General features: G+C 39.5%; 1 protein-coding gene across 3 annotated transcripts; it reads right to left on the reverse strand.

Moving 5' to 3' along the window:
- Window positions 1-1,176: 1,176 nt before the first annotated feature.
- LOC115441355 (citron rho-interacting kinase) lies at window positions 1,177-17,435 on the reverse strand. 3 transcript variants are annotated; one of them, XM_030166117.2, is made up of 31 exons: window positions 17,091-17,435; window positions 16,732-16,829; window positions 16,292-16,447; window positions 15,569-15,765; window positions 14,655-14,790; window positions 13,287-13,402; window positions 12,537-12,717; window positions 12,167-12,302; window positions 11,951-12,044; window positions 11,551-11,733; window positions 11,173-11,437; window positions 10,744-10,809; window positions 9,753-9,974; window positions 9,488-9,604; window positions 9,136-9,288; window positions 8,588-8,992; window positions 8,443-8,511; window positions 8,115-8,362; window positions 7,222-7,378; window positions 6,118-6,219; window positions 5,651-5,818; window positions 5,271-5,480; window positions 4,882-4,998; window positions 4,629-4,735; window positions 4,263-4,328; window positions 4,109-4,159; window positions 3,844-3,900; window positions 3,590-3,734; window positions 3,130-3,352; window positions 2,733-2,992; window positions 1,177-2,480 (listed from the first exon to the last, which is right to left on the reverse strand). In XM_030166117.2, the coding sequence occupies exons 1-31, from the start codon at window positions 17,296-17,298 to the stop codon at window positions 1,413-1,415; spliced, it is 5,781 nt and encodes a 1,926-aa protein (XP_030021977.1). In that variant the 5' UTR covers window positions 17,299-17,435; the 3' UTR covers window positions 1,177-1,412. The 3 variants fall into 3 exon arrangements, with proteins under 3 accessions (XP_030021977.1, XP_030021976.1, XP_030021979.1); XM_030166116.2 differs by having other exon boundaries at window positions 14,613-14,790; XM_030166119.2 differs by lacking the exon at window positions 10,744-10,809 and having other exon boundaries at window positions 14,613-14,790.
- Window positions 17,436-17,963: the final 528 nt, after the last annotated feature.

The following is a 17,963-nucleotide window of genomic DNA, read 5'->3' on the forward strand; positions in this document are numbered from 1 at the left end:
GTTTATCGTCAGTTTCAGAAGCTCCAGAGCAGGCTTTGATTTTGTGAACAATTGCTTCATCTGTGCCAAAGCTATTCAGGATCCAAGTAACTCAGGTACAATCTGGCAACCGCGGGTTTGTGTTGTACGTAATGAGAGTACAAAAAAAAGTATTATGAACCTTATAAACACACGTTCTGATGACGTTGCAATGGACATTGCTAACACTGAATTTCTTAACATTTTCGCTGATAACTTTTTTATTTATAGTTCTACGACAAAAAGTTTCTGGACCAAAGTTGTAGAGAATTTAATTTGCAACAAAAAATGTTTATAATTTTTTTTTGTCAGATAAATAGTTTAAGAGATACATCGTCAAAACCATTTCAACCCCTATTTTCAAGATGGCGGCCGTGGGACAAGGGTGGCGACCCCACAAACTTGGTTTTAGCTTTACACTGACCCCCCCTACACTTCAAAAAAATAAAATAGGGTACCGGACTCATTTTTGTTCTTTACTTTTATCAAATATTTACGTTATATAAATTATAACACAAAAGGAATTTTTAAAATCCGGTTAAAAATCAACAAGTTATAAGTCTTTGAATTTCGGTGGAAGGGGTAATTAACAAGAAACAGAAAAGAGTCGAAATATCCACATGTGACGTCATCGGGAATTACGACGCGTGCGAAAGAAAGAGATGTAGTGATATCCCCACATCGCGCCCACTTCTGCACATTACAATATTTTAAATATGAATTACTCGCTCATTTTTTAACCAATTTTTATGCAGTTTTCGCAGGAGTACTTCTTTTTCATATTATTAACCATTATATATAGAATAATGGACAAAATCAAGCATAGGCCGGTCCCCTATTGCGTCCTCTAAAAAACGCAAGGTAAGGCCTAAAAATGTAACATTTCAATGGACTAGTGCCCAATTACAATAAATTACCTTTTTATTAAATACTATGCTATAAACCTTTTCACTTTTTTGTCACGCTAAAGTCCCTGCCCATAATTATGCCGATACTTATATCAAGTAGAAACATCACAACTTAAGGCACAATATAAATTACAATACCTATCAATACTTAGCGGTATCTATATTAAAATTCTAAAAAATATATTAAAGTACAAATTGTATTAGAAGCTTGACTATAATTGAGCGTTTTCAGGTACAGTATGACTACCTGTATATATAACTAAGCTCGCACATTAAATATTACTGTAATTATTAAAAGACTGTATTCTAAGTACTCGGCGTTAAATTGAATGTCGATATGTTATATTCATGTCAATTTTAATATTTTTTTAGTTTATGGTTTAATATGGGCAAATTTTATGCGAGATCGAATGTTTATTCAATTATGCTGGTAGAATTCCACAAAACATGTTTGTCCATATTAAGAGCCATATTATAACTGCAGGGTTACTGGAATCTCACTTGTCTCGCAAAAATCTCGGCACAAACGTCCGCAGTGCATTTAGTTGAGTTGGTGGTCCTTTCTTCGCTTTCCGTGGAATCTGAATCGAATTCAGAATTAGTAGCGGGTGATTTCCTGCCGGTCGATGTGCGATTCAAACTCACTTCAGTGGTCAGAATTTCTTTAATGACGTCATCTGCGTTTTGTTCTTTACGATTCTTAAGCCGCAACTGTCGCGCTTTCTTTCTTATGTCTGCAAGGAATCCTGTTGTCATTTCTATACTTTCCTGTGACACTTCTTGGGGCGATAGATCAGACACGGACTGCGCTAAATCCGACGAAGATCCTTTTGTATCAGAAATAGTTTCTAACGATTCAATAGATGCGCCAATGCTCTTGAACGCAGGCATACCTTCTATGACTGACACCTCGTAACCTTCATCGGTTTTGGATCGTATTATGATACCATTTGGAGTTGTGCCTAATAACTGCGGTTCTTGGAGTTTCAAATTGAAGGTCTGTGGCGAGTTACAGCAGTCGGTTTCAGTTGATGTTAGTGAGGTCGTGTCGCAAGTGCACGGCGGAGCTTTATAAACTTCTTCGTTTATGTAAAGTATTGTCACTTTTTCTTCTCCAACTAAGTATAAGAATGGGTTGATGAATTCCCATGCGTGTATAGCCGAACTCCACTTGGGATCTTCGTTACGCGTGCGCTTCCCATTCTCATCAACGAATACGCCGCATTCGGCGTAACAGAGAAGAATTTCGATTGGTTTTTCTCGAATTAACAATATAGCTTTAGGAGGCGAATGTTTTCTAGCTGCTGCAGCGACGGTTAGTTCATCCATGGCGAACGATTCTAGCGCACCGGATGGTAAATTTATTTTCAAAGGCTTCTCCCCTGCTACGTAGAGACATTTATTAGTGAGCAAAAGCGAGTTTGGCAGCCTGTCTACAGTTAAGGAGCGGAATATTTTGAATTCGGAGGCGGCGGCGTCGAATCGCAACAAGAATACGCGGCGACCGCTAGCCACCGCTGCACACGGACCTTCCATTGTATCGCCAGATAATGCCTGTAAAGTTAAAGGTAAAATTAATAACCATTTTTCGGGCCATTGCTAAATCGGATAATTTATTGAGCTCTTGCTGTGTAAAGTCTATTATATTTAGGAGTACACATTATTGTTCTAAATTCACATAGCAAATGGCTTATTAATATATTATATAATTATTTGAAAATTAATTAATTTCCAATAGAACAAATTAATTTCCTATAGATCCAACAAATTTTTAACAGGCCAAAGCTACAAAAATTGTCTAAATACCTTAACAATATGCGGAGTGTTGGAATCAGGTAGTGTAATGGGGCTGAGAGTGACCGTAGGGTGCAGGTTGCTGGCGCGGCGCATGGTGGAGCCGAGCTGCAGCAGGCCCGCCTGCGCCAGCACGCCGCCGCACACTAGCAGCGCCCGCCCACACGTGGCGCTCAAACAGCTTATACTGTTACTGTCTGTCGTACGCGGAGGCGAAATCTCCCACACGATATCGACGCCGGTGCGCAGCGAGTATAGACCGTCGGCGCAACCTGCCACAAGTATAGAATAGGTGAACTCTGTAGATGATGAAATCATTGATAGCTCGCTTTCGACGACATTTCTACATGAATGGAGGGGTGATATAATATTTCTGAGCAACAAACTATTTTTGAGATGATAATCATACCTATGGCGAACACATGAGGGGCGAGATAGAGTGCGGTGTATGGCTCGTTTGTCACGTTAGTCAGCGCGGCTGCAGTATAACGCGCGGCGGCGCGGGGTGGGCGCGGGGAGTGCGAGAGGCGCGGGGAGTGCGTCGAGAGGCGCGACACCCACAGCGCACGCGCCGCAATGGTGGCGCACACCACCGCCGCCTCCGACCACAGCGCACTGTTCTCCAACTTGATCTGTGTACAAATATTCAGATATGGTAATGTCAAATTTCTTTACCATAATTTTTTTACCAGTCTGAAGTTAGCTATCTCCACCGCCTTCAATACCCACTGTTACGCTTTAGTCTTTGTGAATATCTGGAAGATCTTTCTAGAATTTCAGACTAATAATAAAAAATCATAATTACTGACCTTCCCTCACCACAAAGTCTTCTTAATATCTTTTAAGTACCTATGTTTAAAATAACTTACGGAAAAGGCTCTGTTGGATTCGTTTTGCGGCAAGTTCTTCGGATCCATATGATGTAACTTAGCGCGCAACTCTTTAGCACCACTGGTCAAAACCAACACACCATTCGCACAATTGGCGTGGTAACGCTCTCGTACACCATCCGGCCTGATAATTATGATTTATTATTAGATATTTATTTTCATTAATGATTGAAAAGTACGTGATCAATCGTAACAACAAATTACTTGATTGAAATAATAGCAATCAGTCTTACCATACAATCTGCAGCGTATTTTCATCGACACTGTCGGGAGTGTCTATGCTTTTAAATCTGTAATTGTGAAAGACAAAAATAAACGTTATTATATTTTATTGTAACAATGCGCTCATTTTTGTATATGATCCATTGCTGTTTATGTTATGTAAAATTCCGATTAATGAAAGACTATATTCTGAGTTGTCCTATGACATTCGAGCTTTACAGATATAACGTAATGGAATGTGTGCCACTTACGAAACATACAAATATTAATACTTACCCATTACTTGTTAGTGGTTTAGGCTTCTCTCTTCTAGGCGTGGGTGGGTAGCTGTAAACCGAAAATTACTGTTCAGAATATTACCCAACAGTCACAATAACTTTTACAAGCGAATTAAATATATTATGAATCAAATTAAATAATAATTCCATACCTGTCTCCATTAGTGCTATTCGTGGCTAGTTTAGCGCGAAGTCTTTCAACCTCTTCACGAAGTTCTCTGCAATTAACCACAAAAGGACTATATGTAAAACACGAGTTACGCTCATTCATCCTTCAAGCAACTAGCCAACTTGTCACTAGTAGGAGAATTTACCAAATGTTATACCAGTCTATATATTTAAATTCCAGACAAGCTCAATTTTTATCCATGTATCTGTGTTTAAACGACTCGAAAATTTACTATACTTCCTAAAAATTCGACCTAGGTTTTAAACAGTTTCACTAGTTTTGCTTACACTAAACCAATGACTTCATTAATAAAAAGTAAGTCTTATAAGGTAACTATAATCAAAGTAACCTGTTAGCACGTCGAAGTGGTGGCGAGGCAGCGTTCCGTCGTCCTGACCGACCGAATAGTTTGTTGCTCAGAGAACACTTTTTGCGATTAGCTTCTTCAACTTTAGCCTATAACAACAAATTACAGGACATAAATAAATATATTTTTTTATGAGTAAGATTATTCATTTTCATTCTATTAGATATTATATAAACATGTTACATTATATTGTTTTTGCATAGATTTCGTGTAAAATATAGACAATGATACGGACCTGAAGGAAGTCGATGAGTTTAGTCTGTTGTCGCAGCGTGGCGTCGGACTTGGCCTCTCGGGTGCGCCACCACGCCGTTGCCGCTTCGGCCGCCTCACGAGCTGCCGCCAACTCCTCCTACCAAATGCATGTTATAATCATCATTTATTTTGTATTTATATATTTACTAAAAGAAATCTTATAGCTAAAAATAAGACATATCTGTGTATGAAATAAATTATAAATGGCGATGACAAGTTGCATATTACGTATAATTTTTATAGTTAGCACTTTAAGATAAATTAATATTACAATTGAATAGTGTGCATATTTTAACTAATTAATTCTGCGGGCGCAGTGCGAAGCTCCCTTCAAGCAGGTTGGCGGTGCTGCGGTGCTATAACACTAACCTGCACTTCGGCGAGCTGCGCCTGCAGTGCGAGCGCGTGGGAGTGGTGGTGGTGCGCGCGCGTGCGCAATGCGGCGCTCTCCTCCAGTAGGTCGGCGGTGCGGCGCGCGGCGCTGCGCAGGGCAGCATCGCGGGCGGCCAGAGCGCCCTCCAGCGCCGCCACCGACGTCTCCAGCTCTGACACGCGCTGCGACCGCGTCTCCAATCTCTCCTAAACGATCGATATATATGGTCCATTACTATATATTTAAATAAACAGTTATTATTGTAGAGTAAGTAGTAAGTAAGAGTAATACATCATATGTAAGTATTTTTAGTTAAACCACTGCTTTGTTAATGTATTTTCGGTTAGTATTCATCCAGTGTAGTGTAAAGGTGTACCTGTAGGAGCTGCAGCTGGCAGGCGGCGTGGTCGGCCTCGTCCCTGGCGCGCATGTGTTGGTGGGTGGCGGTGTCGGCGGCGGCGGCGCGCTCCACGGCCGCGCGCTCTGCGTCCGCGAGGCGCGCGCGACAACTCTCCAGCTCCGACCGCATGCGCTGCACTTCACTCTGGAAGGAATAAATATTTTATTATTTCATTACTTTTTAAACTAGTCTATTACATCAAAAACATGTACACTATTTACTTTTGTAATATAGTATGTTGTCTGTACATGATTCTGTAGCTATGCTTCTTATAAGTGTGTTCATTGTATACCTATTTATATAATATTGTACTTAAATATAAACACTATTTGTTATCAAGTAAAGTTTCGATTAATTATTTAATAATTTAACGCTTCACACAACTACATTTGTCATAGTAAATTATTCCATGGTTTGAAATAAAATTTATAAAATAAATTTACCTCGAGATCTTTATTTTTAACTTCGTGAATGTCTGTGAGCCTCTCCAAGTCTGTTAGCTGTTCCTCCAGCAAGCTACACGCTTCTTGTAATGCTTTGTTGTTCTGGAAATAAAAAAATATAAAATGCTTCAATGTGATAAAATTTTAAATTTATGAAGATATTCATCAATAAATTAAAAATAAAAATTTATTACAAAACTGTAAAGAAAACTCGTTACAAATTTAAAATACAAGCGAGTTATTAGTCTCAAAATATTACATAATTCCCAGTTACAACGTATTAAAATAATATTTTAAAATAAAACAGTGCTGTTGGACAACGCGAGTGACTACAGTTGTACCACCGCGAAGTGCTGCGCGCAGGAGGACATGACGGCGTCGGTGGTGCGGCACCGGCCCTGCAGCAGGTCCGCGACGAGCGCCACGCGCAGGCGCGCGCCCCACCCCGCCGCACCCCCGCGCACCTCCACCGAGCGCAGGTACAACGGCTTTGGACGCAACGGTGGCTTCTCTGATACTTTACGCTTGATGTGACTCGATACGGGTGGATTCATTTTATAAATATTTTGAACATTGTCTCACATAATTTCACCACTACCGGAATTATATTTCAATGATTACAATAGATTATTCCAACTAGCAATACTATGAGACGAATTAGTCGCACAGGTCTCGACCGCTGTCGGTAAAGTGAATAACTAAATCAAATCCATCGATACAATGTGTATCGACAATAGTGTTTACACAAATGCCAAACATTCTCTATTGTGCTATAAACATCACAATACGATGACCGCATATAATAATAACTTATCTTATTTGCTTGTGCATTGATGATGCATTTCGTATGCATAATAGACTAAAATGGTTTTTATTATAGAGCTAGTCATTTCCTATATGCTTTTAGTATAGTGTGTAAGACCACTTAATAATGTTGAATGATAAAAAAAAATACAAATTACAATAATTATTAATAGTTCAGGATCAATACTAGAATTTAAACTCTTATGTGGTTACAACGGTTACGGTACTATCAGTCTATGATGGACAGGAATATTTATGTATAAGACTGTCCCTTTTCCTGGTAGTAATGTAATGCAGTACCTCGGTTAGGTCGGTGTTGTGTTGGCGGACCTGCTGCAGCTCGTCCCTCAGCTGAGCTCGCTCGCGGCTGGAGAGCTCCTCCTGTTCTTCGGCGTGCAGCCGCCGTTTCTCGCTGTATTGTAGCTCGCTCTTCAATTTGCGGATGTCGTTTCGGGATCTGAATATTTTAAAGGGTGATGGTATTTATTGATATTGTAACATTCGTAATACTAAATAAAAAAAAAATCACAACATATCTATACTATTATATAAAACTGAAGTTTGTTTGAACGCGCTTATCTCAGGAACTACTGGTGCGAATTAAAAAAAAAAACAAGCGTTGGAAAGCCTATTGTCGTAGAAGGCTATAGACTAAACAAACACCATGTTATGTCTAATAGGAGCGGAGCATCAATGAAAAATGTTGCAAAAACGAAAAAAAATCCTTTTGAAAAGCGTCGGCAGCATACCCTGCGATAACAGTTAAAAATACGCAACAAACATGGATGACAGAATTATTCCTTTTAAAAAGTTCCAAAAAATATTTCATAAAACAAAGACCCCTGTCTGCCTGTCTGAATGATACGATGCGATAAACTCAAAAACTACCTAACTGATTTCGCATGGAGGGAGTTGCGAGCAAAAAAAGTTAGTTCACTATAAAATTCCTTGTATACATATACAAATAAATGAGTAAATATATGTCTTCTGCTATCGCTAAAGCTCTATCAAAATAAAGTTCATTTGTCCTGGAGCTGTCGGGTAGCACGTGTCATCAGATGAGTAAAAGTAAGAAGGTGTAGAAGAATAACTGTATTAACGACCCTCCATTTACGAACATCTTAACTACCGGGCGTATTGTCAGACATTCATCAAGTGAAGTAGTGCTGTGAAGTAGTGCTCGGAAGAAGTACCTGTCGACTTCAGCCTGTGCCCCTTCGTGCATCTTCTTCAACTTGTCCAACTGTTCCTTCAGCCTCGCGGCCTCCGCGCTGGCTTGTTCGTACTGTGGACGTAACGCGGTGAGCTCGCTCTGCAGACTCGCTGCCTTCTGTTCCGCCGCCTTGCGAGCCTCTATCGCGCCTGATACACGCTCTTCTACGCGTTTGAGGTCTCGAGCGGTAGACTTAGCTTCCACTGATAATTCGTTGTATTCACGTTCCTATAAATTAATAGGATTATAAACAAAACTATATTTAATATAATAGAAGAATTATAATATTATGATGATTCTTTGCTCACCTTTCTCCATCTCGCTAAGTTCGCTGCTCTGGTTTCTTGTCGTAAAGTCGCAATTTCTTCAGATCTAGCCTGTTAAATATTTTAGATATTTTAAATTATTGGCAAGATACATTGCAAGTGTTTTTTGTAATGAGGCAAAACAAACCTGCAGTTGCGTCTCAGCTCGTTCGAGTTGTTCCTTGAGCAATGAGAGTTGCGCGTGCGCCACGCTCGCCGCTGCCGCGTCTGCTAAGCTCTCGGTGTCGCTGTGCGCGTCGCAGCGGGCAGTGTCTGTGCTGTCTCTACCTTCTCGCACCACTGGCGCTCCAGCATCTCCAGAGGGACCAGCTACATTACTATCAGACGTAGCAGTAGTACTACTGACTGCCGCCTCAGTAGATGTGTTAGCAGTTATGCCAGTCGATTTGCGAGTTGTAACACTTGTGTTAGTGCCAGTGGTGGTTCTAGCTTGCTCCTCTGCAGCTCGTGCCGCACATCGTGTACACACGCGATTTTCCAAAGCGGTAACTTCGCGTTCTAGCTGTCGGACCAGTTGCTCTAACGTGTTGACCTGTTATAAAGGTCAAATAGCATTTTTTTTATAATTTAATTTTAGTGACGTACTGAATATTTTTAAACTGAGCTATGCCTTTATTAAAAATGTACATACAGAGTTTATGAAGATTAAAGGCAGAAAAACTGTGCCTTCCATACCTTTTCCCTGTGGCGTGCGTCCTCGTGCAGCGCGTCGGCGGCGCGCGCCTCGGCGGCGGTGAGCCGGTCGTGCAGGCGCGACTCGGTGCGCGCGCCCTGCTCCTCGAGCGCCGCCTCGCGCCGCGCGGACTCCTCCACGCCGCGCTCCAACTCCTGACGGAACACAAACTTGTTCATTACTATACATTTTTGCAGGTTGCCGGGCGTATTTTGCCTAAATTTTACACTCGCGTCCTTTCATTCACCTATCCCTTATTAACCCGAGGATTAGTAATAAGTCGAAAATAAGTACGTCAAGTACAACAGTTAATTAACATAAATATATTATACCATGAATGAATGTTACTATTACCTGTACTTGAGCTTGTAAAGAAGATGCACGGAAGCGTTCTTGCGCCAACTGTTGTTGAACTTCCTTCAGCTGATCAGACGACGTCTCGGCGACGCGCTGTCTCTCACTAAGAGACTCCTGAGATTATCAGAACATACAAAATTTATTATTTGTGTCTTTAGTCAGAATAATTTTCATTTTAGTCCACAGAGGTATATAAAACTACGTCATTTATTTGTACCTATATAGTGTTAATAACATCCAAAAAATAGTAATCATGACATACCCGTGCAGCCGCTAGCTCGCGAGTCGCCTTGTCGAGCTCGTCCTGTACTGCCCTGTGCTGCTGCTCGAGCGCGGCGAGTGTGCTCTCGGCGTGTTCCCTGGCGCGCGCTTCCCTGGCGGCGCTGGCCTCGGCGGCGGCGACGCGCGCGGCCGCATCGCGAACCTCTGCCTCGCTTCCGCTTAACGTCTGACGCCGAATCGCACGCTCTTTGGCTACGCTGTCCTGTGTTTAGTATAAATGATGTCAGCTGATGTATCTATTTAGTGTCAACCTGTTATGTTGGCAGTACACTTGGCGTATTAAAGCCAATATTTGCGTTATTTGGCCAATGCAAATTGTTCTTTAATTACAATATAGAGTCGATATTGGTTTTCCTGCAAGCCGCAAATATTTGGATGAATGCGTAAAGTATAGTACCAGCATTAGATTTTTAATATTTAAATGAACAACTACCAACAATTAATATAAATATTTAAAAACATATGGTACAGAATAAGACACGGCTACGATCATACTTACGTATAACTATTGGCAAAGCTTTTCTTATAGGAACATAAACTTTTAAAATACTAATATCGCCATTTATGTATTGAGTTCACACATAATTTACAAGGCGCAACGAGCGTGATTTTGTATGTAACGTCTGTCATGGTAACGCCTGTTTATAGTGGTTCAATGTCTACTAGTTGTTGACGAGTGATCGAAACTCGTCCGTCGAATTTAATATATTTTTAACACATACATACATTCACTTTCACCACTTCTCTATATGAACTCTAATTATGCTAAATCTAACATTCCTCCGTGCACGCAATGTGTTTGAAAATCAGTACAACGTTTTTACTTTAAAATATTAATAAGATTCATGCACATGTACTCTAGCTACATAGATTTAAATATCTTTTTAGTCGAGGACAACACAACTACAGATATAATACGCTAAAATATTTCACTACCATCATAACTACTTATAAAATGTGTATACGCTCACAATGGCGCGCACGTTGATTTCCGTCAGTCTTCTGTGGCGTAGGTCCCGGACCTGTTCTATTATATTCTGACGCATACCAAATAATAGTTAAAATATTTAAACTTATGGAACTTATTGATTTCTTATCTCTATGTGCAAGTTAAACATCGAAATAAAAAAGTTTTCTAGTTTAAAACTATTGGCTGCCCATGACCATTATAGCTGTAAATATTTCAAAACGACGGTAGGGGATACGAAGCTAAAAACATCGAAAATTTATTCTCATAAAATTATTAATTTTAACAGACACTGATTTTATTATTGATTCAAGAAGTAATAAAAAATTTCATCACATTCACTTCCAAGCAGTTTTTGTTTTGTAGAATAACTTACTTACAGCAAATTTGTAATACGCTTTTATGAAAAAAAAAAACAAAATATGTTAGTAACCTTATAATGTTGATGCTGAGCGCGTTGCGCCTCCGCGCTGGCTACGGCGCTTGCGCACTCCGCCTGCAGCTCCTCGATCCGCGTCTCCAGCCGCCGCATGTCCTCCCTCATGCCGTCCCTTTCGGCTTGCAGCTGCGCCACTTCCGCCCGCGCCTCTCTCGCCACTATGTTGTTACGCTCTGCTATGCCTGAGCTTAGTTCCTGGTTGCTTCGTTGTAGGGCCATGCGTTCCTCTTTTTCTACTTCAACTTGGCGCTCAAGCCGCCTGTATACGAAAATATTAATAGTATTTGTTTTTTCTACTAAAAAACAAGACAAGCAAGGTTCTTGATGGTAAATGATATCATTTGATAGGGTTAATAGAATGTGTGTGCATACTTGTTTTGCAGCGTGAGCGCAGTAATGTCGGCCTGCAGACGGGCGCGCTGCCGCTCGGCGTCGCTCTCCAGCTCGCGGCGCGTGCGCTCCACGGCCGCGGCGGTGGACGCCTCCGCCGACGCCAGCTGGCCTTGCAGCGACGCGATCTCGCGGCTGCGCATCGTCGCTAACTTCTCTAGTGATCTACAATTATAATACGTTTTTTTTTTGTAACAAACATCTGGGTTTATTTATAATATAAGTGAAATTACTTATGAAGATTATTGTATTTATAGAAACCAAAAAGTGAAAATAAGTGCAGAGTGCAAGTGAAGTGTCTAACTTTAGGTTTGCCGCAGGATAAATAAAAGTAAATAATCGAATTTTTTAATTAGGCATAGCCAAAAGATTTAATACTAACTTAAAAGTAGCCAAATCGATGGCGGTGCAGTCGTGGGATGCATTAAACCCGCCGCTACTATCGTCGTTATCTTCCGGCGCCACGTATGAATAGCCTGCAAAATAATATTTTTTTAATTTTTTTAATACTAGCATTTTTTAATATATATTCTTTTGCCTTTATGATATATTTATATCATCATAAAAAATGTATATATACAGAAACAAGTTGTCTAACCGACGAAAGGCAGTTGTCCTGCGAAGGGTGGCCTGGTGCGGAAGGGCGCGGCGCTGGGTGGCGCGGGTCGGCGCGGCGGCGCCACCAGCCACGACGCGTCCTCCGCGCCGCGCACCAGCGGCACCCACGGCGGTACCTGCGCAATATATTCATATTAGTAACGGCCTCAGCCGATGCGAGACCCCGGATGGGACTTCAATAATAAGGTCCCCGATTACAACAATTCGTGGCAGATTTGGTAATGATCGTGGTGAACAAAAGAAAACGCGCGACACCCCGGGCGATTGCCCGGTTCGCCGAAGTTATGTTAAGATCACCACTGTCGATCAAATAACAAAAATTACACTTTCATTCATCACAATCACATTACCTGATCTCTAATAGAGTGCACGGGTATATGCGCAAGCGCCTGGTGCTGCAGCGTGTCGAGGTAGGAGTAGCGGCGCGCGGGCTGCACGCGCAGCAGGCCGCCCACCAGCGAGCGCCACGCGGCCGACGGCCCGTGAGGGGGCGGCTCGAACGGCGGCTCGGCGGTGGGCGACCGCTCGTATCTGTTGGTTGATGAACACAGTTGTATGTTGTCACTAATCATGAATAACCGTGCTTTCCGGCGTTTTGCCGTGCCTATTGTAATCAAATCTAACAGCTCATACGTTGGGACCCTTCTTTTAATTTTATCCGTGGTGTTTTATAACTATTTTATCTAGTTGTCCCTATCCTAGTTGTCCGTATCCCTATCCTTGAGGTTAAAACGCCTCCTTAGTTCATTATTGTGTCTCCCGCTTTGCTATGGGGGGAAGTGGACAATTAATATTTCCAACTCCCTATCATTCTGTCTGATTAATTTCGTTGCGGGATAATGACAAATTAGTTTTCCCCGAGACTCGGCGAGCTCCACTGCTCGATGTCATAAAATGCGTGCCACTGTTGACCCTGGCTTACAGGAGTTGTAGTGGCGGGTGTGAGGGCGAGAAAGTTTCTAATCATCAATAACATTTTTATTAAAAAATACATTGTCTGTTTACCACTTCTAACAAAAACAAATACGAAAACACAACATTAAAAACTTATTATTGAAAAACCTAGGTAATAGTGCCATTAAATATTATATTTGACTTACTTTTGGATGTTACTGAGAATCTCAATCATGGAATCTTCATCTCCTTTAGAGAAGGGCCGCTTCAGTGTGACGAGCTCAAACGCGACCACTCCTAGCGACCAGTAGTCGCACGCCGACTGCACGACAAATATATAGGTCATATACAAACATACGACGCTTGTTGCAAACTGGTATAACTCATAAACTTCGAAAACGATTGGAGTAATAAAAAAATATAAAATGTTGGGTACCTTCTTAATGCTACCATATTCAATTTTTGTATAAATATAATCAACCTTATACATACATACTTTAAATCAAACTTTGTGTCTCATCTAAAGTAAGTTGCTTTTACTGCCTTCTACACTTTCTGTTACCAATTACAATAGTTTTCAATAAACCTTCCCAAAATAAATGAGAAATTGATAATTTAATGGATAATTTCAGCGATGGATTAAATTATGCCATTCAGATCGTTTATGGAAATCGAGAGTTAATCTAATAAACTTAACTACACCATTCGCGATTAAATTCAGCGCGGCCAAAAATCTTAACGTCAGCTGTTATAAACATTTCTAAAGATCATAGTAAAATGTCTATTACTCTTTCTCATGTTTTCGATATTTATGGATTACGCCACTCGTCATCAAGCGCCTTGAATTTACATTTCAAAATTTGCATATATATGTGTATGTATGCTATCTACAGTGTTATTGTGTGCACTACTTAGTATTTATTCATATGTATTAGTGTCCAAAAACCTTGACTTTTGACATTACATGCTGTTTATGCTAATATTGTGCATAAGTGTTATCTAAAAATAACTACTTTATATAAGTTGGACTTATAATTGTACTCTTTAAAATGCATTCATCTTATTTGTTACTATACATTGCTTCATATTACATGTGCATCCAATACTGTATCTAACTACATATTATTATGCGTTTTTTTATTTGAAATTTATGCCCGATAATATCGACCATTTAATATTGTGTATAAAAATATATCTTTTTTTCTATAAATATATAATGAAGATGATTTAACGATATTGATTTAGATTTACAGTTGATAAATAATATTTTAGAACATGAATTAAAGTGTATCTGATTTAAAAATTCACCTGAAGGAAATTTACAATCACTTATACATACATTAATCTGTCGGCATTACATTATAATTCTGCTTTTTAAATAATTAAATGATAGCAGTTAACATTGTTATAACACTTTTCTTATAACAATGCGTGATTTGTCTATCACCATAAAGTTAAGGGCTATATTGTGTTTATTATGGGCATAATCTGTTTAGTGCAGTTAAAAGCGCAAGCGCATGCGAACCACCCACAATGGCCTGTGTAACAACGCGGCCACAATACTGGAGACAGACAGAGTGTGTGGCGGCGCAGTGCGCGGCGGCGAGCAGCTCGGGCGCCACGTAGTCGGCCGTGCCCGCCGCCGCCGCCGCGCCGCCGCCCGACAGCCGCCCCACCGAGCCCAGGTCGCCCAGCTTCACGTGGCCGCATCTGCCACAATGAGGGAACCACTTGAAGCATTTGTTTTTACTTTCCTCCAATATTCCTCAAATTATTACCAATTAATGACCTTGCTAGTAAAATTTACTGCTGAATGTGGTAAATAACATAGCATTTCAAACACATCATTAATATTTCTACATTATAGTATGCATTTTGTGGCCAGATATTAGAATTGATTACTTCATGATAGGGCCAACCATTTCATAAAATGGCCAACTAAATATCAACATTTGATAATATCAATGATATGATAATAGCCCACATTTAACCACATCACAAATAAAAAAGAAACATATATTTTTCTTCTAAGTACAAAAAATGCTCATTGCAGTTGACTTACAGTTCAATTATTTCACTTTTACCTTCCATTTATACATTATTTTTGCTTTTATCACATTAATTATCTGCCAACCAGATGCATCACAAAAACCGCAATTAGCACCTCTAAAATTAGATAATTCAATGATGTAACCAGACCTAGAAAATTTTCTATTTCATGAAAAACAACCATTTTATGAAATGGTTGGCCACATCATGAAATTTCAATTTTCAAATCTGGCCATGACAAATAAATAATTATCATTATACAGAAGAAATTTACCTGATTGTGGTGACTTATCCAAGGGCTAAAAGTTGCTTCACTGTATAAATATCATATTTTTAAATACAATATTAATACTGTGATTTATCATAAATCACATATTTTTTTCAATAAAGAAAATAAACACTTTTATCAATAAAGAAAAGTGTACAAATATTAACTCACCGATCTAGCAATATGTTGTGTGGTTTGACATCTCTATGGACATATCCCATGCCGTGCAGTGCTTTGAGTGCATGAGCCACCTCAGCCACATAGAATGCAGCATCTCTCTCTGACAAGGGGTGGTTACGCCTAGCTAGGAGTCCCGCCAGATCTCCACCATAGCACAGTTCCATTACTAAGTACAGATTGTTGCTGTCCTGTTTGAAATACAAGATATTATTATATCAAGCTTCATGTTATTTCAATTCTTCTTTGTCATGCTGATAAATATGTTTTAAGACTAAGCATTATCTATTGTTAGGTGGGGCATCTGTAATGCATGAGAATATATAAGTATATATAATAAGTAAGAATAATGTTATCTTGTTATGTTATAGGAGGACAGACAACTTGATAAAGGTCGCAGGAACATGTTGGATGCAGGCTGCTTTCAACAGGTCTGTCTAGAAATCTTTGGGGGAGGCCTATGTTCAGCAGTGGACTTTATGCGGCTGATGATGAACATGAATGTTATCTTGATCATACATTGAAAGATACTGAGTCTTTGAATATGTTGTGGAGACTAACAACTGCTTGTTAAAAAAGCTCTCAAGCATTATTCATTCCCTTAATATCATTACAAGACAAATTAATATAAATTTAAATTTCAAACAATTGGAATTAATTATAGTGTATTACAGTATTGATGTTTGACAAGCACCAAGTACTTCTGTAATATTGTACCTGAAAGGCATATTGCAGTCTTGGAAGCCATGGACTAGTAGCCGCAGCGAGTACATCTCTCTCATCTTCTACTGAAGTTATTTCTTGTTTCCGAGCCTGTTCCTTACGCAATGTTTTCAATGCATATACATCTCCTGTCTGCTTTTCTTTCACCATCTAAGAATAGTACAAATAATTTAAAGGTAAGAACCAGTGTTCAATATTACACTTTGATATTGTATAGTAAAATGCATAATAAAATTGTACATTTAAGCATTAGGCCATGCTAGACTAGACTGTAATTACTAACTGTACCAAAGAAGTTGATATTGGTGTTTGGGAGCTCTAGAAATCTAGGAGTGGAGTAAACAAGCTTAAAAGAAACATTCACAAAAGAAGATCACTTTTGCCAAGTCCAAGTTAATAAATTTGAATTTGAAATTTATACTATAAAAACTTACATGTACTTCACCGAAATATCCCCTGCCGATGGTCTGTAGCACTTCAAAGTCTGAATAACATACTCTAGTGCGCCGAAGCTCTGCCAATGTGCTGCGGTCTACAAAAATATACAACCTTAAATTATTCATTCAAACAATAATAATAATAATAAGTTTTATTGAAAAAGTACATAATGTGTTTTACAGTTAAAAAAAACAGTGGTATAACAAATCAAATTTCTAAAAAAAAAGATAAAGTAAGATGAAATTGTTTATTTTAAAACATCTACATTTCATAAACCCACGATTGTAAAGAAGATCAATTGAAAAACTACTCGAAAATATTTAGTTTCAAATATGCGTTTGGATGGAATACTTACATTTATCAACAAATGCTCGTACCAGCTCATCGGTCTTTTTAACAGGATCATCATTGCACTCATCATACAAAACAGTCAAAGCATCCAATAACGCCTCGCGGTCTAGAGTTCTCTTACTAAATTTACTCGTGCCACTTGTTACTTTGCCTAATATCTGCCGATTCAGTCTAGTTATTCGCAAAGTAATAGCTTCTTTCGACGGCTCCATTTCTATAACTAATTTTGCAAGAAATCAACACATTCCATAGTTTATGTATCCTTTTTGTTTATTTAAAAATAACATTCACCAACTACGCAATTTAACCGTTATTATTTAAAAATCGAATGACCGCTCGCGTACGTTGACTTTGACAGTGACAATGGTTATGGTGTTGCTAAAGTAAAATATTTTAAGATATACCTGCTGCCATCGCTCGGCTAGTAGCTATCCTAAAATAAAATAGTTATATTGCGATAGAGGGCGCTGTTTCATAAGTAAAGGTAATTTTTCAAACATAATACTAATTATGTACAGTGTACACTGATGGCGGCACCTGTGCAGCAGGTTAGCACGTAGGCTGAGTTACTACAAGCACCGGCCTGAACATTATGTAGTTCTAAATAGAATACAATACTTGCATGTTCTGGAGCAGAGACAGCATCTTGCCAAACGTAGCGTGGGAAGCCCTCTGAGCAGATGGCGGGGTGACTTACTTGTACACAAGAGGGCCAGCAGCGTCTTGATGCATAAAGTAGCAGACCAGGCTCTGTGGCGTACCTTAGAAGTCTATGTCCAGCAGTGGACTGCAACGGGCTGATGATAATAATGAAATAATACAATGCCCAGTCTTCTCCAACTTTTTTTTTGCATGTTTGGCCTTTATAGTGCAATTC

Source organism: Manduca sexta, chromosome 9, assembly GCF_014839805.1.
Source record: "Manduca sexta isolate Smith_Timp_Sample1 chromosome 9, JHU_Msex_v1.0, whole genome shotgun sequence".
Lineage (NCBI taxonomy): Eukaryota > Metazoa > Arthropoda > Insecta > Lepidoptera > Sphingidae > Manduca > Manduca sexta.